The sequence below is a fragment of the Gossypium hirsutum genome, chromosome D07 (genome assembly GCF_007990345.1).
Source record: "Gossypium hirsutum isolate 1008001.06 chromosome D07, Gossypium_hirsutum_v2.1, whole genome shotgun sequence".
In the NCBI taxonomy this organism is placed as follows: Eukaryota; Viridiplantae; Streptophyta; class Magnoliopsida; order Malvales; family Malvaceae; genus Gossypium; species Gossypium hirsutum.
In genome coordinates this window covers 1,869,114-1,889,595 of record NC_053443.1, presented here as the reverse complement: position 1 = coordinate 1,889,595, position 20,482 = coordinate 1,869,114, and the positions used below count along the sequence as shown (strand labels likewise).

The 20,482-nt window shown below is 32.1% G+C and overlaps 2 protein-coding genes across 2 annotated transcripts; both read left to right on the top strand.

Moving 5' to 3' along the window:
* The first annotated feature begins 4,117 nt into the window (after positions 1-4,117).
* Positions 4,118-11,428, top strand: LOC107942372 (phosphoinositide phosphatase SAC3). The gene is made up of 16 exons (XM_016876028.2): positions 4,118-4,869; positions 5,083-5,287; positions 5,378-5,543; positions 5,766-5,988; positions 6,103-6,179; positions 6,310-6,497; positions 6,597-6,694; positions 6,898-7,031; positions 7,160-7,288; positions 7,597-7,957; positions 8,576-8,697; positions 8,908-9,018; positions 9,451-9,618; positions 9,924-10,100; positions 10,526-10,637; positions 10,877-11,428. Exons 1-16 carry the CDS (start codon positions 4,756-4,758, stop codon positions 10,994-10,996), a joined length of 2,505 nt encoding a protein of 834 aa, XP_016731517.1. The 5' UTR covers positions 4,118-4,755; the 3' UTR covers positions 10,997-11,428.
* A 1,757-nt stretch (positions 11,429-13,185) lies between these two features.
* On the top strand, positions 13,186-18,863 carry LOC107942366 (sucrose synthase). The gene is made up of 11 exons (XM_016876019.2): positions 13,186-13,873; positions 13,959-14,073; positions 14,779-14,930; positions 15,000-15,645; positions 15,708-15,881; positions 15,965-16,081; positions 16,164-16,330; positions 16,470-16,694; positions 16,776-17,339; positions 17,441-17,579; positions 18,566-18,863. The coding sequence occupies exons 1-11, from the start codon at positions 13,680-13,682 to the stop codon at positions 18,596-18,598; spliced, it is 2,526 nt and encodes an 841-aa protein (XP_016731508.2). The 5' UTR covers positions 13,186-13,679; the 3' UTR covers positions 18,599-18,863.
* Positions 18,864-20,482: the final 1,619 nt, after the last annotated feature.

Sequence of the window (20,482 nt, the reverse complement as noted above, 5' to 3'; positions counted from 1 at the left end):
GTTCTAAAAAAGAGAAATTAGATCTTTCAAAGATTGATTAACTTGTTTACTAAGATTTGAGTAAAAATCTTATACATGGTAGAGCAAAGACTAATAGATGTAAAATCATTAGCCATTTCCGAATAATCTTTCTTTGGTATGAGGATAATAAAGGAGCTGTTCACATCCTTAACCATTTTCTCTCTCTCAAAGAACTCCCATGTCACACTATCAACATTTGTTTTAATTAGATCCCAAACATTCCTAAAAAAAAAAATGGAAATACATCTGGTCTTGGGGACTTTAAGGCCTAAGCGTGATTATGAGTTGGGCTGGGGTTGAGCCGAACTTAAGTATAATATTAATGCATTTTATGCTTGTCCAAATTCAGTCCGCCTTAATATATGAGCTTAAACTTTTGCCTAAACTCACCCATATTTGTAAATGACTAATTCAAGTCCAAATGTATTATTTTTTAAAAAATATTTATATTATTTTTAATTTAATATTTTTATTTATCAAAATATTATATATAAGCAACTTACATTTTTTAAAAATATGTTTACACATTAGTATTATATATCACTATATATTTATTTTTTGTGTGTTATAAATTACATAATATAATATATTACAAACTTAGAAAATAGGTTGAACCAAGTTGGTTCTAACATTGAATGCTTGAGTCTGAGTCTAACTCATAATTTAAACGAGCCTTATTTTTATTGCCTAAACCCAATTTTTAGGCCTAATATTTTTTCCAAACCCTCTTAAACATTGAGTACGCCTTTTGAGCTTGGGAGCATAACCCGTCCCTTTAGGGGCAAAGCTAAAATTCTTTTAGAGGGACAGAATTTGAATTATAAATTTTCGAGAGAACAAAAAATGTAAATTTGTCATTGTATTAATGTAAGATTTTACAATTTTCAAAGGATTAAACAACAAACTTTTTGTTTTTGGAGAGAGCATAATTAAATTTTAAAATTTAATAGGGGCTGTAATACAATTTTACTATTAAATTAACTTTAAACTTTGGAAATACTCAAGGAACTGAAAAATCAATTTTTCAATTTTGGGTGCCAGGGCTCTAGCTTACCACCCCTCGTCCCTTAAATAGCTCTATAATGGCACCCCAATGATAGCAATTCTCCTTCCCTTAATTCATAGCTTGACTTTGTATAATAAAAATGATATTTAATGCCAAACCTAACGACTAGCCTAACAGAATGACTTGATTGGAACAATATTTTAATCAGTTTAAGAATTTAATTAAACTGTTTTAAAATTTAAGGATGAATTTTCAATTTGATCATACTTCAAGGATGTTTGATGAAATTAACCCTAAGATATGTAAGAAAAAAAAAGTTTATATATACGTATAGTATATATTGTTGCTTTAATCATCAAAGCTAAGGCTACATTTTCGATCTCGTGCTGTGTAGGCTACATGGTCCTCTGAATCTTGTGCGGTAACTTAATCAAGTGATGCTGAAACGTGGGCTACGTGCAATTTGCACAACTCTCTCCTCCCACTATATTAAATTGACAGTTATATGAGACTAAAGAACCTCTTGGATATTATTAAATCATTCTTGACCATACATATCAACATTAAAATAAAATGTTATAAGTGATAATCACATCATGTTTTTGTTGGTTAAAATCGAGATTTCCAGTTTTTGAATATCTAAGTCCGGGTTTTATTATGTACAATTATAACGGGTGGGTCACTAATCAATCGTGTATGTGTTTTGTTTAGATTTTTTATGATTCTTCATTGTTTGTGCTTTGTATCGGTATAATTTTATGTTGTAATTGCTCGAAACATATAATTTTAACTGTTGTGATCCGATTGTCCTATCTATTTGATATAAATGTGGTGAAAATTTTTCACTCCACAAACGAGGTTGAGATTTTGCCATATGTTCTATTTATTTATTTTTGAAAATTTTTAAATATAACTTAAGAACATATAACAAAATCTTAACTCTGTTTATGAAATTAAAAAGTGTACTAAATAATTATCCTATAACTAAACTACTTTAGTTAACAAAACATAATTAATATACAAAAAATAAAGGCATAATGATTTATTTAGCTTTTTCAACTTTATAAAAAAAGTCATTTTAGTCTTTGTATTTTTTTAAACAATTTCATTATAGATTCTGATCATATCTGCTCTTTTTAACATAATATCTAAAACTACCCATTGCCCTCCCCAACCCATAAATAGGAGGATAATGCGCTTTAGCGCACTCGAACTTACGTCTTATTGCATTGGCAACAATGCCAATGTCAAATGGATGAAAAAATTAGCCAAAATAAATGAAAAGATTAATAAACATTAATTTTGCAAACATTGAGTCGTGAATATTTATTAACAATTATATACAATTTATTCTTATAGAAGTTTTTAGAATCGGATCGGTGGTTAAATAAGTCAAATCATTAATTTTTTATTCGATCGATTTAAAGTAAATAAATTATTAAAAAATTTAAAACTAATAATTATTTAAAAAATATAAAAAAATTTTACCTGCTAGTTCAATCAGTTTTTTAATATGGTTCAATTGATCCGTACTAGTTTGTAAGTAAACTGATTTTTACCTCCCACTGGACCAATACCTTGACCGATTTCTGATCCAACTGGTTCGGTTCAAACAACATTTTTGTTAACCTATTTTCCGTTGTTATGTAAATAGAAAGGTTTAATGCATAAATTGGTTCTTGAATTTGATTTTTTTTTTCTAACGTGGTACTTGTGTTATTTTTTGGTCTAATATAGTACATATATTTGACAAAAGTTATACATTATGGTACCCGAAGATAACGATGTTAACTTTTTAGTGTTTAATTCGGATTTTAGAGTTGATTTGATGAAATTCATTTTTAGCTAATAATATTAGCAATTAACTTACATCAAATTAACCCAAATTATGTCACATCCATCAGATTGTATTTGACAAATTAAACGCAAAATTAAACAAATTCACAATTGACACTAAAATTATTATATTTACAAAATCATGAAAAATTAAAACATAATAATATTAACAATTAACTTTCATCAAATCAATAAACACAAATTAAATACTAAAAATTTATTATAATTACCTTTGGGTACTAAAATATATAAATTTTATTAAATATAAATATCAGATTAGATAAAAAAAAAACTAACATAAGTACCACATTAAAAAGAAATGTCGAACTCGGGTACTAAATTATATATTAAGCCAAATAAAAAATCTTAATGAATTAATTAAGGTCAACGGAGAAAAATCAACTCAAATCTCAATCTTATGATTTTCCAACATATAATAATCATAATTTAAGAAATAATAATAATCGTAAAACATAAGTTAATTAAGTTTAATAAATTTAATGTTATTACGTGGATGTACGGTCAACTAGGGCAAAGTTGTGGTTTTCATTTTGTAATACTTTTTGGATCTGAAGAAAGAAAAGGTTAATTAATTACTCTAGGTCAAAATCTATTTGTTAGTCCCTCTATTTTAGTAAAATTTTGAGATTTAGTATTTATATTTGAAAAATTCAAAATTAAATCCTTCTATACTTTTTTTATTAAATGTTTTCCATCAATTTTGTCAGTTTGGTATGGTTATTAATATCTCGCTAAATTTCAAAGGTTTAATTTTGGTTTTAGTCCTTCTAAAATTCTAAAATTTAGGGCTTAATTGCATTCGGTTGGAATGTAAATTTATTATTTTAATAATAGTTTATAAAATTTTCACGCGATCCTAACTATATGACTTATTAATAAATAAAAAGAAGCAACTATTGATATTATCAATTTGGGCCTACTAATAACACCATAAAATAAAAGTACAAGAATCAAATTATACTAAATTAATGGGATTAAATATCCAAATTTCAACATAAGAAAGTGACTTAAACCATAATTGAACCAAATCTAAAAAATTTCTAAGTTGAAATATATACGAAGAGTTTGAACCATTGGACTAAGATTTTTAAATAAACAAAATAAGAGGATTTAATCTTCAATTTTTCAACTAAAGGGATTAAATCACAAATTTTTGAAGTATAGGGACTAAAGACATATTTTATCCGTTACTATATAAAATATTAATTTTAAGTTTGTTTTCATATCTTGAATACACAACATCATCATCAATCAAAACATTTCACATTTCACCAACGACAGCAACAAAAACAAACAAAAAATAGGCTAAAAACAACAATAACAGTAATATTATCATCACTAATATTAGCCTAGCAGCTTACTTTTTTATTTATTTATTTTTTGAAAATTTCTCGAATCTGCGAAAAATCTATTTTATTATTATTATTACTATTATAAAATATTTTTTTCTCTTCCCAGCTCGATATTATCTTCCATTTTTGCGAAGATTTACTTACCGTGATTGAAGTATTATCATAAAATTTTGACGAATTTTGAGAGATTTTTCCGGCAAGTTGTTAACGGAGAAAGAGAGAGTTGGCGGAGCCGGAATACGGTGTTTTGAGTTTTCATTTCATTGCTCTGTTTTTTTTTTTAGAAGATGATGTATTTGAAGCAGCCGAGTTCAATTATATGCAAAGGTGGATCAATGTTTAGGCAAGAATAAGGTGTCTTCTGTCATTTGAAGCTAAAAAAATAGAAATTAAGAAACGTTTTTCTGCTTTAGTGCATTTTTTTTTGTCGAATTCCCTGAGCCTGAGGCTCGGGGGGGAAGATCTGAAAGCTGGAAATTTGAAATACGGAGGAAAAAAGAAAAGAAAAGGAAGCTTATCATGGAATCTTCCGTAGCAGAATATTATAATAATGTTAACAATAATGGAAGCTCGTCTTCGCAATCTCAAACTTCTACCTGTATGCAGAAATTCAGACTCTACGAAACTCAATCGGTAATTTTTTTCTTTGATTTATATGTCTTTTCATTTTTATTAAATTTGTTTTTGGTTCGCTTTGATCCCTTTTTATGATCTGTTTAATTTTATTTGTTAATAACTTGATATTTAATTTTAGTTAAAATAGCATTGATTTAAGTTTGAAACGTTAAATCAAGTGGTTGAATTTTATTTTTGATTAATTTGCATTGTTAATGTTTTGTGTCTCAGAATTTTTATATGATTGGAAGGAATAAGAGTAGAATTTATTGGAGAGTATTAAAGATTGATCGGCTTGATCCTTTTGAGCTAAATATTCGTGAAGATTCTACCACGTATACAGAGTTTGAATGCTCTGAGTTGTTGAGGCGAATACATGAAGGAAATAAATCCACCGGTGGATTGAAATTTGTTACCGCTTGTTATGGCATTGTTGGTATGGATGTTGAAATTTGTAATATGACTTTAGGGACTGTTAATGTTATGCAAATTATTATCCAATACTTTTTTTTGGGTAATGTTTTAGGGTTTGTTAAATTCCTGGGGCCTTACTATATGCTGCTTATTACAAAACGAAGACGGATTGGAGCAATTTTCGGACACAATGTATATGCAGTTTCGAAAAGTGAGATGATTCCCCTCCCAAATTCATCTGTTAACCCAAGCATTGCGGACTTTAGGAAAGAGAACAGGTCTTCTTCTATTCTGTTAAAGAACTTTGTCTACTGCTAGAGAGTCATTGTTTTGCAGAAAGATGCTCTATTCTATTATGTTCTGTTGTGTGAAAAGTAGAAAATTGTCTGTATGTGATAGAGTCTCGTTTGTGTTTGTTTTTAACCCAAGTGCTTTTATTCTGCTATGCATGTTACAGATATGGTTTGTAATTTGATATTTGTTGTTTCATTTTTGTTTAGGTACAAGAAGCTCCTAAGCTCAGTGGATCTTACAAAGGACTTCTTCTTCAGCTATTCATACAATGTCATGTGTAGTCTTCAAAAGAACTTGTATAATAATGAACCAGGTGAGGTTCTTTATGAGACCATGTTTGTTTGGAATGAGTTCCTGACCCGAGGAATCCGCAATCACCTCAAGAATACTCTATGGACAGTTGCCTTGGTGTATGGCTTCTTTAAGCAGGTTAAGGATGGATACTTGGCTAATTTTTTTATTCATTTTTGTTGTGCTTAATGGATGGATGGTTATAATTTCTTTCTAAGCTTAATAGTTTGACATTAGGGTCTGTGAATGTAGGCATCCTTTTCTGTATCTGGAAGGAGTTTCAAACTTATGCTCATTGCAAGACGATCCCGTCACTATGCAGGTACCAGGTAAGAAAGTTGTCCAACATTGGCGGTAAAAAGCTTAGTTTATTGTTCTTGAACTTCCTGTGAAATGGAATCAAGCTTACGTTAAGGGCTTAAACTCTTTGTCATCATGTGCATCTGATTTTGCGTTTAGGTATTTGAAACGAGGAGTAAATGAAAAAGGCAGTGTAGCTAATGATGTTGAGACAGAGCAAATTGTCTTTGAGGATGTATCTGACGGGTTTCCCACACAAATAACTTCCATAGTCCAGAACCGAGGCTCAATCCCACTCTTTTGGTCTCAAGAAACCTCGCGATTGAATCTAAAACCAGATATCATACGTATGTGCTTGTAATGTATGAGAGTACTCTAGGTGTTGCTGCAACCGTTTTTTTATGTTCAGAAAAAAGGAAAGCCTTATCCTTTTTTATTTTTTCCAGTGTCTAAGAAGGACCAAAGTTATGAAGCAACCAGACTTCATTTTGAAAATCTTGTCGAGAGATATGGCAACCCTATAATTATTTTGAATTTGATTAAGGTAAGAAGATTATTCTGCTTATGCTTTCATCATAACCTGCTATATCCCATAAAGATATTACATGTGGTAGAAAATTTTCATAAAGTACCATTTCTATGGGGTCAAAGAGGGTAGCGGAATTGGGGAGTTTATATATGTAGCTTAAGTATATGACTTATTTGATAATCGGATTCTGAGCACAATTGCTTTTGTGTGATGAACAGACGCAAGAGAAGAAGCCTCGAGAATCAATTCTCCGTCAAGAGTTTGCAAATGCTATTGATTTTATTAATAAAGATTTGTCAGAAGAGAACCGTTTGAGATTCCTTCACTGGGATCTACACAAACATTCTCGGAGGTATACTTTCTAAGCTTGTTATTTTTTCTCCTAACTGACACTTGTTTTCCTTTCTCCCCATTCTATCCTTCCTCTTTGCTAGAGTTTGATTCCTAACCAACAGAAAAACTCCATTTTTTCCCTTCCAGCAAATCGACAAATGTTTTGCTACTTTTGGGTAAAGTGGCCAATTATGCATTAACGCTAACAGGTTTCTTTTATTGTCGGGTGACATCAGCCTTGAGACCTGAGGAGTGTATGTCATGGCCTTCTTCTGAGTAAGTTTATCATATTTCATTAACTTTAAGTTTCATGTGTGAAACGTTTGCAAAGATGTTTGCAGTTAGCTTTTCTAGAATGAGCCCCCTTTCTCCCTCAGTTCTCTTTTGTAACCCTTTCATAAATTAGGTTTTCAAATTTGCAGTGTGCTAGATTCTTGCATTAGATAAATACTTGACTTTTTATTTAATTATGGTGGGATACTGGGAATTTATAATGCCATCAAAAATATTGAACAATGATCATTTCTGCTGTGCTATCTACTATGAGTTGAAAATGGCATTTTGGTTCTGAAATTTTGGTGCAGGAATATTGATGATGGTGACATGTTGCCCCTGAAATATTCCAATGATACTGAGGATATTTACAGATCAGAGAGAAATTATTCTGGAGAAAATAATGTTGCTAATGGAAATCATTCTGTCAAGCCTCCCACATTCCAAAGAGGTGTGCTTAGGACCAATTGTATAGATTGCTTGGATCGTACGAATGTTGCACAGTATGCATATGGATTGGCTGCTCTTGGAAGCCAGCTTCATGCTTTAGGGATTAAAGATTCCCCAAAAATAGACCTCGATGATCCTTTGGCAGATGAATTAATGAGTCTCTATGAGAGAATGGGCGACACACTTGCGCATCAATATGGTGGCTCTGCAGCTCACAATAAGGTAATCCAACTTTTCTGATCTTACTTGTAACCATATTTGATTTGCAAAGCTTGAATAGAATTTGCTTCTCTAAATTCTGTCTCTTTTAGTTGTTTTTTTCCTTGAAGCTGCCAATGCCAAATATATGGTTAATATTAAGTAGCAGTGAATTTGGAAATTTATGTTATTTATGTCTACAGTTGGGTTTTTCTCTAAAGTTTGGTCAAAAACCATATTGTTGACAAATTTTGATAGAAATATGTTGTCCCTTTTTGAAAAGGTTAATGCTCCCGATCTTTTGGAAAGTTAATCTATCTTAAATGCATTCTATGCTTCATGCTTTTTCTCTTTTTGATTTGAGAGTGAGAATTTTGCTTGTCAGTAGTCATTATCTGAGTTAACATAATTTAAACAAGAAATAAAAAGAATCAAATAACCTTTTTGTGTATTTTTATGTGATTGTAATATTTGTAGTTTGAGAAGCGATGGTCAATGGATTAGAAGGGCAACACAGTAACTGAATTGTTACTTAAGACACACATTCTTATACTAGTGTTGTGTTGCCTGTCAAAATTTAGTCCTAAATGCAATCTGCAGCTGTTAACTTTCTGTTCCTTCATATCTTTTATATCTATGCAGATATTTTCTCAGAGAAGGGGTCAATGGAGAGCAGCGACCCAGTCCCAAGAATTTTTTAGGACTCTTCAACGTTATTATAGCAATGCATACATAGATGCGGAGAAACAAAATGCAATTAATATGTAGGTTTCAGTCTTTTATTTGTATTACTCTTTAGGGTGAAAATTGATGGCTGCCTCTCTACCAGTTTGAAGTATATATAAATTTGGTCTTTTGGGGGGTAATAAAAGGCTGGCCTTATCTCCTTCGGAGTTAGTTTTACCTTTCTTTTGTAAGCTTCTTGATTTCATTTATTAAATATTGTTGATTCTTTTTAATATTTCTCTATGCAGATTCCTCGGGCATTTCCAGCCTCAGCCTGGTAAACCTGCACTTTGGGAGTTGGGTTCCTACCAGCATTATAGGGGAAGAAATGGGGAAACAATAATGGACGAAGATGGAAGGTAGCTTTTTCTTGATCAAATCTTATCAGAATTGATTTGTTAGATGTGCGGTCGTGTTTAATTGGTTTTACATGGCTACTAATCTATGTCATTGAAGTTTTAATTTATCAAAACAATAGTCTTGGTAGCACTGGGATGGGTTGATGCTGCTGCGTCCACTGCATGCATTCTGTCACTTGTGTTTTCAATTCAAAAAATAAGTCTGTGACTGGTGTTCACAGTTGACTTTCACTCTCTTATTATGACATAATGGGATAATAGGTTGTAACTTGTATGTGGATATGATGCTTTTCATTAGCATTTTATTTTCGTCCGCTGGCTTTTGATTTAATTGTTAGTCATCTGATTATTTTGCTTACAATTTTTTCTTGTCGATTGAGAGGAAAATCTCACAGCTGCTTGTCTCTTTACTTTGTAACGCCTGATTTTCAGGTCACTTTTCAAAAGATCCTTTTCTGATGGAAACATTCTTTGGCAAAGTGAGTCACCTGTGATGGCCAAAAACGGCAAGCAAGAGAAATCATTGAATTCAACTTTGCCTGGCCTTTCAGAGTCATCACCTGAGATATCAACTTGTGAAAGTGATATAACATATTCAAGGTTCTTTGCTTTCCATTCTCATTATTACTTGTCCTAAGCTAGGGCTATCGTGTTGGCCGATGAGATGGAATTTGCATCTTCATTTGCATGGATCATATAATGTCTATAATCTGCATGTTTGGCCAAACCATTGTTTTGTATCAACGGTATCATATTTAATTTTTGTTTATACATTGCTTCGTGAATCAGCCGTTGGAATCACATGTTTCATAGTTTACCAAATTAATGGATTTTGCGCAGCATATTATAGTAGTCTCATTAAGTCTTATAATTGATAAGGGCTATTTTCCATTTTTTTTGTGTAGGTATACTCCCTCAATGCCTCGAAGACAGCTCTTCGGGGACATGCAAAGAGACCGCTGTCTTGAAACCGGTCGAATTTTCTTCTCTGAACGTGGGGATGGCTTCAATTACTCTAACTTTGTCGACCTGGACTGTATTTCATCGTCCGGAAATTCTTGCGAGGATGAACCATTTGATGGGTACTTCCTTTTCTGTAGTTCATGGATGTTTTTAAATCTCAAACTTTAAAACTGCATGACACATAATATAATATATTTTTAATTTCTATTGTTTGTATACATTTTATCTACATGGTACCTCTGTAAGAAATGCTTGTTGCCTGTAGTGTCGTTTAAACTTTAAAGGAGCCGCTAACCCAAAAATGGATGTTTTTTATGTTATTCTTTAGAATGGATTCAATCAAACTTTTTCTTCCCAATACCTCAGCATAGTAGTTATTATCAAAACGAGTTACAATGTAATAGTCCATAATTAGCATGCATGCAAGTTTAGGCTCAGTCTTCTCGATTTCTTATAATTACTATAAAATAAAATCTTGGAATAAATGCTGCGTACGAATTGTGTGAGCAAAATATGTTTCAGTCATTTTCTTGAATATCTGCAGGTCATCAGTTCTTACAAGCTCTTCGTTCGCTGGTCTTTCATTGGAGAATGTTGTTAACGGTGTAATCGGGGAAGCAACTCCATCCAGTAGCGAATGTGGATCGAGTATGAAGGTCTGTATTCATACTGTTGGTAGAAAGTTCTCGATTTCTGTTTACTATTTGTAACATAGATGATTACTAACTAGAAATCACTCGATAGTCAAAAATAAACGAAAAACACGTCAAGACATTGAATTTTATTGGAAAATAGTTTACTCCAGATATGTAACTCTTTGAAAACTAGAAAGTCGAGCTCTGAGTTTATTTTATGCAAAATATAAATAGCTAACCCTTTGTTACATATCATGCAGGGAAGGCAGCAAACCGGAACTGAGCTATCTTTTGGTAATTCACAACAGTCCAACGTTCTCGAGGAATTCTCAGATAGTTTTGTGCAGTGGGTGAACTCCGGAGAGATGCTTTGCTATTAAACTTTTGGTCTCATTCTCCTCAAGTCAGTCGTCAATGACCCCACGGATTCAAGCTGCGGCACCGTTACAAACCATCCAAGGAAACCAATAACAAAAACCGAGAAGCGGAAGCAGTTCTACCGGTACTCTCTTTTATGTAAAGATTATCCCGAACGAGTAAATAGTCAACAGTTTAAAAAAGAAAAAAAAAATTCTTTTCGGAGTTCATTTATTTATTTGTAATTCCTTTGGTTAAAAATGAACGTAATAGGGCATCAGTGTTTGTAAATATATATATTTTTATGAACCATCTGTGTTTGGAATGAGCTCCAACTTTCTAGGATTTCATGTCATTGATTATTTATTGGTTTCAAGTTTTATCCATAGGCAGACATGAAACTGACATTGTAAGTTAAATGAAACTAATTTATTTGGATGAAAGATCATTTATAAGACCAATATTTGCTTTTTGCCTTTAGGCTTCAGTCAAAGTTATAGAGACTCAATTTGGGTTATTTTAGGTCATTACGACTTGCTTGTTCAAGTTGTTCCGGCTTGGAAGTTGAATCGGTTATTTTCAAATTTTTTATGATAAAATTGGAACCGATTGGATTTTTGACAGGTATAAAAACAATTAAATATTTGACAGTTCTCGGAAAGAAAATAAGAAAATATTTGATGCACTGTCGGTACATAAGCTTCATGTATCATCAGTGAATAATAACATCACTCTAGAATAACGGAGTTAGGGGTGAGATACTTTTTAGTGACAACTTTGGCTTGCTAGTTCGACGTAGTATTGTGAGCTGAAAAAGGTATTACGAGTGGTATCATGTTTTATATATTTATATATATATAAATATTAACACATATATAATAGCAACATATTTTTATCACACACATATGCACATACTATATTTAAATAAAACTGCTCAAATAAAGTTTGTTATTTACTTTCTTGAAAATTCAAATTTAAATCAATTTTATAGATAAACAACCTTTAATCTCCGGATCAAATATGAGAATCCATTGTGAGGGGGTTTTAGCACTCAAAAACATCTTACTATATATATAAGCAGACAGTCCAGTGATTCAATTTTTATGACTACTTTTTTTTTATGACTACTTTTTTATTTTGTCCAAGCAAAACAAATAGGACAAGAAAAAGTCTCATAACTTTCAGTCTTTTAACTCTATTTGCTAAAAACAAACAAGAATTCGCAAGTGACTGAAAAAGGGGCGTTCCGAGAATCGAACTCGGGACCTCTCGCACCCAAAGCAAGAATCATACGACTAGACCAAACGCCACTTCGAATAATTTGTAATTATAAAATTTAAGACCATATCATAGTTTGAGAGCTACCAGCTGATACCCAACTAATTTTTTTATTTGGCAAGACAATTTAATAATTTTAAAATGTTTTGGTAAAAACAAAATTACAAAGGCACCCTGTTTTAGCCAGATTCACAAGTCTAGTTAATATTTAAGATGAACTGTCTTCCTTTAATTTGTTGATAATACATACAATTATACATAACATCAATGTATCAACTATAAATTTATTATATATGTAGTTGGAAAATCCGAATCCAACTATTATCATAATCTAAGACCAAAAACAAAGATATGGTAGTAAGTATGCCAGCGTCATTAAAACATAGGTAGATACCTTCAAAAATGGTCCTAATCCTATATGAATGAGGAAAATCCGGGTGATATGCGCTAACGGAATACTACGAGCAGCAGTTTTCTTCAGCCTGGGTTAATCAAATAAGACGAAGATGGCAGTAGGGATGCACGGTTTATATTGTTTACTACAAAGTGAAGAGCTGTGGATCAAGGCGTTGGAAGAGGGGAGATAATGGGAGAGGATATGAGAGAGAGGGAGAAAGAGGCTCCAAGCTTTGGGTCTCATATACCCTTAGCTTCAGTCTTGAGGTGTCACATGAGTTTTCATAGGAAGGTCAGAGATAAGTGGTTAAATAATCTGTCATTATAGATCTAAGTAAGGTGGCGATAAAAGGTACTTTTGGTTAGGGATATAGTGGTTGGAGCTAAAAAGTGACGCCTATTGAGTGCTGAGTTGAAAGATATCTTCGAAGGATTTATTTAGATTACTTGTAAGTTCATTATCGATCCCAACGACTAAGATGTAACAAACATAAGCTTTAAACCTTAAACCTTATATCTTAAACCTGCAATGTCTTCCTTAGATGATGGTTTATGTTATTCCAAGGTTGCTGTTCTTATTTTGACCTTCTGGTAGCCTGTTATTTTGGAATTCTTTGTTTTCAAATTTTCAATCTTGGAGAAACAAATCTTTCCAGTCAAAAACCCTGTTTTCATGGGGTTTTCCTGCTCAAATTTCTGTAGGAAAACAGTGCCACATATGATGTATATTATATATACACATGCATACATACATCATTAAACGTTTTTAGGTACAAACATGGATTGGTTCAGATACTTTGATAAACACCAACAATTTCATTTAACAAATGATGATCACTTTTAAAAAAAGGTTAGTTTTATTTTCATTAATGGGGATTAAATTAAATATTTAATATGAATATAAAGGACCTGATGCCGCCAAAGCTTGGTTGAACAAGAAAATAGACTTTGCTTAACGTTGAAAAGTTTTCAATTGAATTGGAGACTTTAAGGTGGTAGGATAGGAAAATTCATTTAGCCTTCTAGAAGAGTATGAATGATGTATGTCTGTTTGAACAGTTTGGTTCGTATCCATCTCCTATATATATGATAGTTTTGGATAATGTCTCCTTCCCCTCTACATCTTATTACACTTCAAACATCTGTTTTGAGTTGGAAGAAATGGCTGAGCGTTTCGATGAGACCCTCACTCCCCACAGGAACGAGATTTTGCCCTTTCTTTTAAGGTAATTTGAATTACATCTTTCAAACCCAAAAGATTGCTCTTAAAATTCGCATTAAAAGTTGTAATGCCTTTGGTTTTTATTGTAGGATTGAGGGCAAAGGGAAAGGAATACTGCAACACCATCAAATTGCCCTCCTCATTGAAGATTATAGAAAGAAGCTTGCTGATGGGGCATTTTATGAAATTTTGAGGGCTATTCAGGTAATAATAATAATAATAAGGTCAAATTCTGCTTTTGGTCTCTCAAGTTTCAAATATGCTCAAATTTGGTATTTACCCTCTAACTGTATAAAATTATTAGTTAGTAATAGTAATAGTAAAATTGTACTTTATTCCCGAAAAATGATAAGTTTTTTATTTACTCCCTCAAAAATTGTAAAGATATTAGCTAATACATTGATAAAATTGCATTTTAAATCATATTAAAAAATATAACTTAAATCCACCCTAAAAAATTTTACTCAATATTAAAGGCAACGTAAGAATTTTTTTTTTTTGGAGATGCCGAAATTGAATTAGAAATTCTTGTAAGAGTCTAAGTACAATTTTACCTTGTATTAGCTTATTATAACTTTAAATTTTTTAAAAGAACTAAATCATAATTTTATCATTTTAGTGAGCCAAACTACAATTTTACCACTAGCTTATAACTTTACAATTAGAAGGACTAGATCATAATTTATCATTTTGGGAGAGCAAAAATGCAATTTTATCATGTATTAACTTCTAAATTTACAAATTTTAAAAGGAAAAAAGCACAATTTTTTTTTCATTTTTAAGGGGCAGAGTCTGTGCGTCCCCCTTGGCAAAATTAAAGCATAAGGACTAAATCCTAAATTTTAGTATGGTAAAGGGACCAAAACCGTAATTTTCATTTTGTTGATTTTGGTCATATTTGTGTTATAGGAAGCAATAGTGTTACCTCCATGGGTGGCATTAGCTATTAGGCCAAGGCCTGGGGTTTGGCAATACATTAAAGTGAATGTCCACACTTTTGTTGTTGAGGACCTCACTGTTTCTAAATATCTTCATTTCAAAGAACAGCTTGTTGATGGAAGGTAACTTGTTTTATTTTAATCTTGCTTTCTTACCGTAAATCTTTGTCTTAATTTCTTTTGCTTTTGCAGTGCAAATGGTAACTTTGTTTTGGAATTGGATTTTGAGCCCTTCAATGCCTCTTTCCCTCGCCCGACTCTTTCCAACTCAATCGGTAACGGCGCCGAGTTCCTCAACCGTCACTTTTCAGCAACATTGTTCCATGACGACAACGAGAACATGCACCCTTTGCTTGAATTCCTCAAACTCCATTGCCTACCGAGACAACGAATGCCGAATCTGAACATGATGATGTTGAATGATAAAATCCAAAACTTGAATGCACTCCGACATGCTTTGAGAAAGGCCGAGGAGTATCTTGACACGTTGCCTTCCGAGACACTGTATGCCGAATTCGAACATGAGTTTCGGGAAATCGGTTTGGAGCCAGGTTGGGGTGATACAGCCGAGCATGTGCTTGAGATGATCCGAATCCTTTCGGACCTTCTCGAGGCACCTAACGCTTACAACCTAGAGAAGTTCCTTGGGAGAGTGCCTATGGTATTCAATGTTGTCATACTTTCCCCACATGGATACTTTGCTCAAGACAATGTTTTGGGGTACCCCGACACAGGTGGCCAAGTCGTTTACATCTTGGATCAAGTTCGAGCCTTGGAGAACGAGATGATCCAGCGTATCAAACAACAAGGACTCGACATTACACCTCGTATCCTAATCGTACGTGTTATTGATTACTAGTGTTGTTTATGAACTTTTTTAACCATGCATTGTTTTATCAGATCACTAGGCTTCTCCCCGATGCTGTCGGAACAACGTGCAGTGAACGAGTTGAGAAAGTACACGGAACAGAGTATTCGGATATTCTTCGAGTACCCTTTAGAACAGAAAACGGAATCGTACGTCAATGGATCTCTAGATTCGAAGTTTGGCCCTACTTAGAAACCTACACTGAGGTGAACCATATACGTAACGTTGATTTCACTTTGTCTCCTTCGGATATTTTTCTTACATGTCATTACATTATGTTTGTTTTAAGGATGTTGCTAATGAAATCACGAAAGAGATGCGATGCAAACCTGATTTAATCATCGGAAACTATAGTGACGGCAACATCGTTGCCTCATTGCTGGCGCATAAGTTGGGAGTTACACAGGTTCGTGATAAACGATCTTTTGTCAATTCATCTTCGGTCGTATTTCAGATTGATTGACTCATTTTTCTAATCTCCTATATAGTGTACGATCGCCCACGCTTTGGAGAAGACGAAGTATCCGAATTCGGATTTATACTGGAAGGAGCTTGAGGATAAATACCATTTCTCTTGCCAATTTACAGCTGATCTCATTGCAATGAACCATACTGATTTCATCATCACAAGTACTTTCCAAGAAATTGCAGGAAGGTATACATACATACATACATACATACATACATACATACATACATGTATATATATGATGTATTTATGTACGTATATATATACGATGTGCTTCGTAAGTACACGATTTGATATGTTTTTCAATATATGTGTATGATTTCAGCAAGGACAGTGTTGGACAATATGAGAGTCACGCGGCTTTCACTCTTCCTGGTCTTTACCGTGTCGTACACGGCATCAATGTGTTCGATCCCAAATTCAATATCGTCTCCCCCGGGGCTGACATGAGCACATTCTTCCCTTACACCGACGAGAAACGGCGGTTGAAACATTTCCATCCTGAAATCGAAGACCTTCTTTATGGCAAAGTCGAGAATGAAGAATACATGTAAGTGTTCGTCATATCTTAGCAAAAACCCTAATTCAAAAATGACTTTACTTACATATCTAGCTATCATTTTTCCAACAGATGTGTGCTAAACGATCGTAATAAACCGGTCCTGTTCACGATGGCAAGGCTGGACCGTGTCAAGAACTTAACTGGCCTTGTTGAGTGGTATGGGAAGAACCCGAAGTTACGCGAGCTGGTTAACCTTGTCGTTGTAGCCGGCGACCGGAGAAAAGAATCAAAGGATTTGGAAGAGAAAGCTGAAATGAAGAAGATGTTTGAACTCATAGAAAAATACAAATTAAACGGTCAATTTCGATGGATATCGTCCCAAATGAACCGTATTCGGAATGGTGAACTTTACCGTTACATTTGCGACACAAAAGGAGCCTTCGTACAACCAGCATTATACGAAGCCTTTGGATTGACAGTCGTTGAGGCAATGACTTGTGGTTTGCCTACATTCGCCACCTGCAACGGCGGACCTGCCGAGATTATCGTCCATGGGAAATCCGGGTTCAACATTGATCCATACCAGGGCGACAAAGCCGCCGAGATCATCGTCAGTTTCTTCGAGAAATGTAAGAAAGACCCGTCTCATTGGAATGAAATCTCCGATGGTGGATTGAAACGTATCCAAGAGAAGTAAGCTCTTTTGTGTTGTTACTTGTTACCTACGTTAACTATATAATCTTTGTGGTAATTCTTTTTCCTTCTTTTTTTTTTTTACATTTTTTAAAATTTAGATACACATGGAAGATTTACTCCGAGAGATTATTGACCCTGACCGGAGTTTATAGCTTTTGGAAGCACGTTTCCAAGCTTGACCGCCACAAGAGCCGTCGTTATCTGGAGATGTTTTACGCACTAGAGTACCGGAAGCTGGTATTTCTCACGTCCATTTCCTTTTTTTTTTTTCAAGAGTCAAATTCTAGTTTAAGTCCTTCTACTATACTCAATTTCAAAATTTAATCCTTATACTTTTAATTTCACATAATTTAATATTATTATTTAGTCTTAAATCACTAACACTTGGAAAAGATTTTGTTAGTAAGCTGATGTGGCTTTTTCTAAAAGAGAAAATTTAAATTTGAAAATAGATTTTTTATGCCATTTAAAAGGCTAAAATTATGGTTATAAAAAATACTTATTTATTAAAAAAAATTTTAGCCGACTGAAGGAATTCTTTTAATAGTTTTAGTGATTTCAACAAGATATAATATTAATAGGGTAAACTACGTCAATAGTAGTGGGCATTTTTCTTTTTCAGTCACTCAATTATGAAAAGTTATAAAATAGTCACTAAATTATTTAATTTTATCTTTTTAAGTCACCCAACTACCTTGGATTTTGGGGTGTTTCCAGCTTTACATTAGCCTGAGAGTGGTAAAAAGACAAAATTGAATAGTTGGATGATCATTTTATAACTTTTTATGGTTAAATGACCAAAAAAGAAAAAATCCTAATTGTGTAACCTTTATTGTAGTTTACCCAGATTAATAATAGGAGAAGAATCAAATTATGTCAAATAAAATTGACTTGAAATTAAAAAAAATTCAAAATCTGAATTTTTTTATATAATTTAAGAGTTGAAATTATGGTTATTAAAATACTTATTGTCTTATTAATTTGTCATTAGAGAAATCACATTAGCTGACTAACAAAATTTCTTCTTGGTGTTAGTGATTTGGACTAAATCATAACAACAATAATAATGGTAGGATCAAATTGTGCTAATTTAAAGTATATAAAAACTAAATCTCCAAATTAAATATAGTATAAGGACGAAAATTATAATTTTTCATTTTATATGGTTTCTATATGAAAAGCTATTGTTAATGGGATTTTTTCTTTTTTGTAATTTATTTCAGGTTGAATCAGTTCCTCTAACAGGTGAGGAGTGAAATATTAAATGAGAAGTCATTGTCTGAGAATAATAATAAAAATATTGCTGTTTTCTGGAATTTCCATTTGGCTTTTAATATTATTTAAATACACATAGCAATTCCTTTGCCTCCAATCAAATAATTTTTTATCTATGATTTTATATTCTATATTAAAAATGTATAATTTTATAGATCATTTGTGAATTAATGATGTCATATTTTATAAAATAATGTAACCATACTATTAATATAATTTTATGGGTAAACTCCCTAGTTGATCATTTAACTTTTACAATGCTTTTATTTTGGTCACTCAAAATGGAATCCTTGCAATTTCATCACTCAACTCTAAGGGCCGTGTTTTCATTTTAGTCACTCAACCGTTAAATCTCTAACGCGGTTGATTGCACACGTCATATCATGTTTACACTTTCATTTTGGTCATAAAAAAACTTTTTTAAGTATTGGTTGGGGGTAAAAAAACATTTATGATTAAAGTGAAAAAGTTGTAGAAACTAGAATAATGCTTTAAAAAATTACCAAATTGTACTTGTTTACACCCTTGCTAAAAGTTCTATTTTTTTAACATTAAAATCAATTAAATAAATTATTGAAAGTATTTTATCCCTTGATAGTGTCGATCAATCTGTTACTATAATATTGAAATTAATTAATTTAATCTTCTTTTAAATTTTAAAATTTTACTTTATGTTACCAAATTAAAATCAACTAAAATAACTCATATTTAATAATTGTCTATGAAAGGTATTTAGACTAATTTTCCAGGCCCGGGCTCGATTCAGCCCAAAAAATGAGCTTACTTTTTTTCCTAAGCCTGACCCAATTTAAGAAAGGTAAATCCAAGCTCGCCCATATTTAATTTTTTAGATTAATTTTTATTTAAAAATATATCTTTTAAAAGCCATAATACAATAAATGAGCTAAAAAAAAGGCTAAAATAAAAAGTTTTCTAACACATTAAAAAATATTTATATTAAAAAAATACCATAAATAAAATAAATGTTTTATTATATTAAAAAACAAATAAATATAATAAATGTTTTATTGTATTAAATATAATTTTTATATTTTATATTTTGGGTTGAGTTATTTAGTTGGATAAGTTTTTTTTTTTAATTATGGGTAATGAGTTTAATTGTTATTGGGTTAGTGATTTAATATAAATATATATAATTATTATTTAACATATATAATTAATATAATTATTTTTATTACATAATATATTCAATTCGGGCTTGGGCTAAGAAATATTGCCCAAGGCCCATAGAAAGCAGATCTTAATTTTTACCCAAATCTATTTTTTGAATCTCATATTTTTTTTCCTAAACTTTCTCATTTTTCAAATGGACCTTCAAGTTTGAACAAGTGACTCGACTCATGAGCAGATCTAACAATAAGATAATATAATATATATTTTATTTCATAAACATTGTGTTTTCACTAATTATCTTCAATCTTATCCACTTATCTAGATTCTGTTCATTGAAATTGAAACAACATAACGTGATCATATCAAATTAGAGAAACCATAAATAATACTTACTTGATTTTTTTCAAATCTTAAAATTAATTAATTGAGTGGGGGAAAAAACAAAGAGTACTAAATCATGCGTTTAATAGTGACAAAATCCCATTAATTTGATTATCAATCACATATACATATAAAGGAATTGATAATATTATTGTTCCCGGTGAATATTTTATCTCATGTAATTAGTCGAGATTTAACGTATCGTGAGCAGTTGTCTGATAGAATTGGTTCACAAAACTAGAGGTAGTCACTTGGGCGTGTTGGGGGATTGGTCTGTTGCCCGACAAACGACATGTCAAAGACTTCTCCAAATGAGTCGACCCCCTCAAAATAGTTTTTGAAGACTTAAC

Excerpts from the sequence above, each read along its gene's own strand:
- LOC107942372 (XM_016876028.2), top strand. The coding sequence starts at position 4,756 with ATGGAATCTTCCGTAGCAGAATATTATAATAATGTTAACAATAATGGA. Across the intron at positions 5,288-5,377 it reads CGCTTGTTATGGCATTGTTG|GGTTTGTTAAATTCCTGGGG; the intron begins GTATGGATGTTG and ends GTAATGTTTTAG. Across the intron at positions 9,019-9,450 it reads ATAATGGACGAAGATGGAAG|GTCACTTTTCAAAAGATCCT; the intron begins GTAGCTTTTTCT and ends CCTGATTTTCAG.
- LOC107942366 (XM_016876019.2), top strand. The coding sequence starts at position 13,680 with ATGAATGATGTATGTCTGTTTGAACAGTTTGGTTCGTATCCATCTCCT. Across the intron at positions 16,082-16,163 it reads ATAAGTTGGGAGTTACACAG|TGTACGATCGCCCACGCTTT; the intron begins GTTCGTGATAAA and ends TCTCCTATATAG. Across the intron at positions 17,580-18,565 it reads CACTAGAGTACCGGAAGCTG|GTTGAATCAGTTCCTCTAAC; the intron begins GTATTTCTCACG and ends AATTTATTTCAG.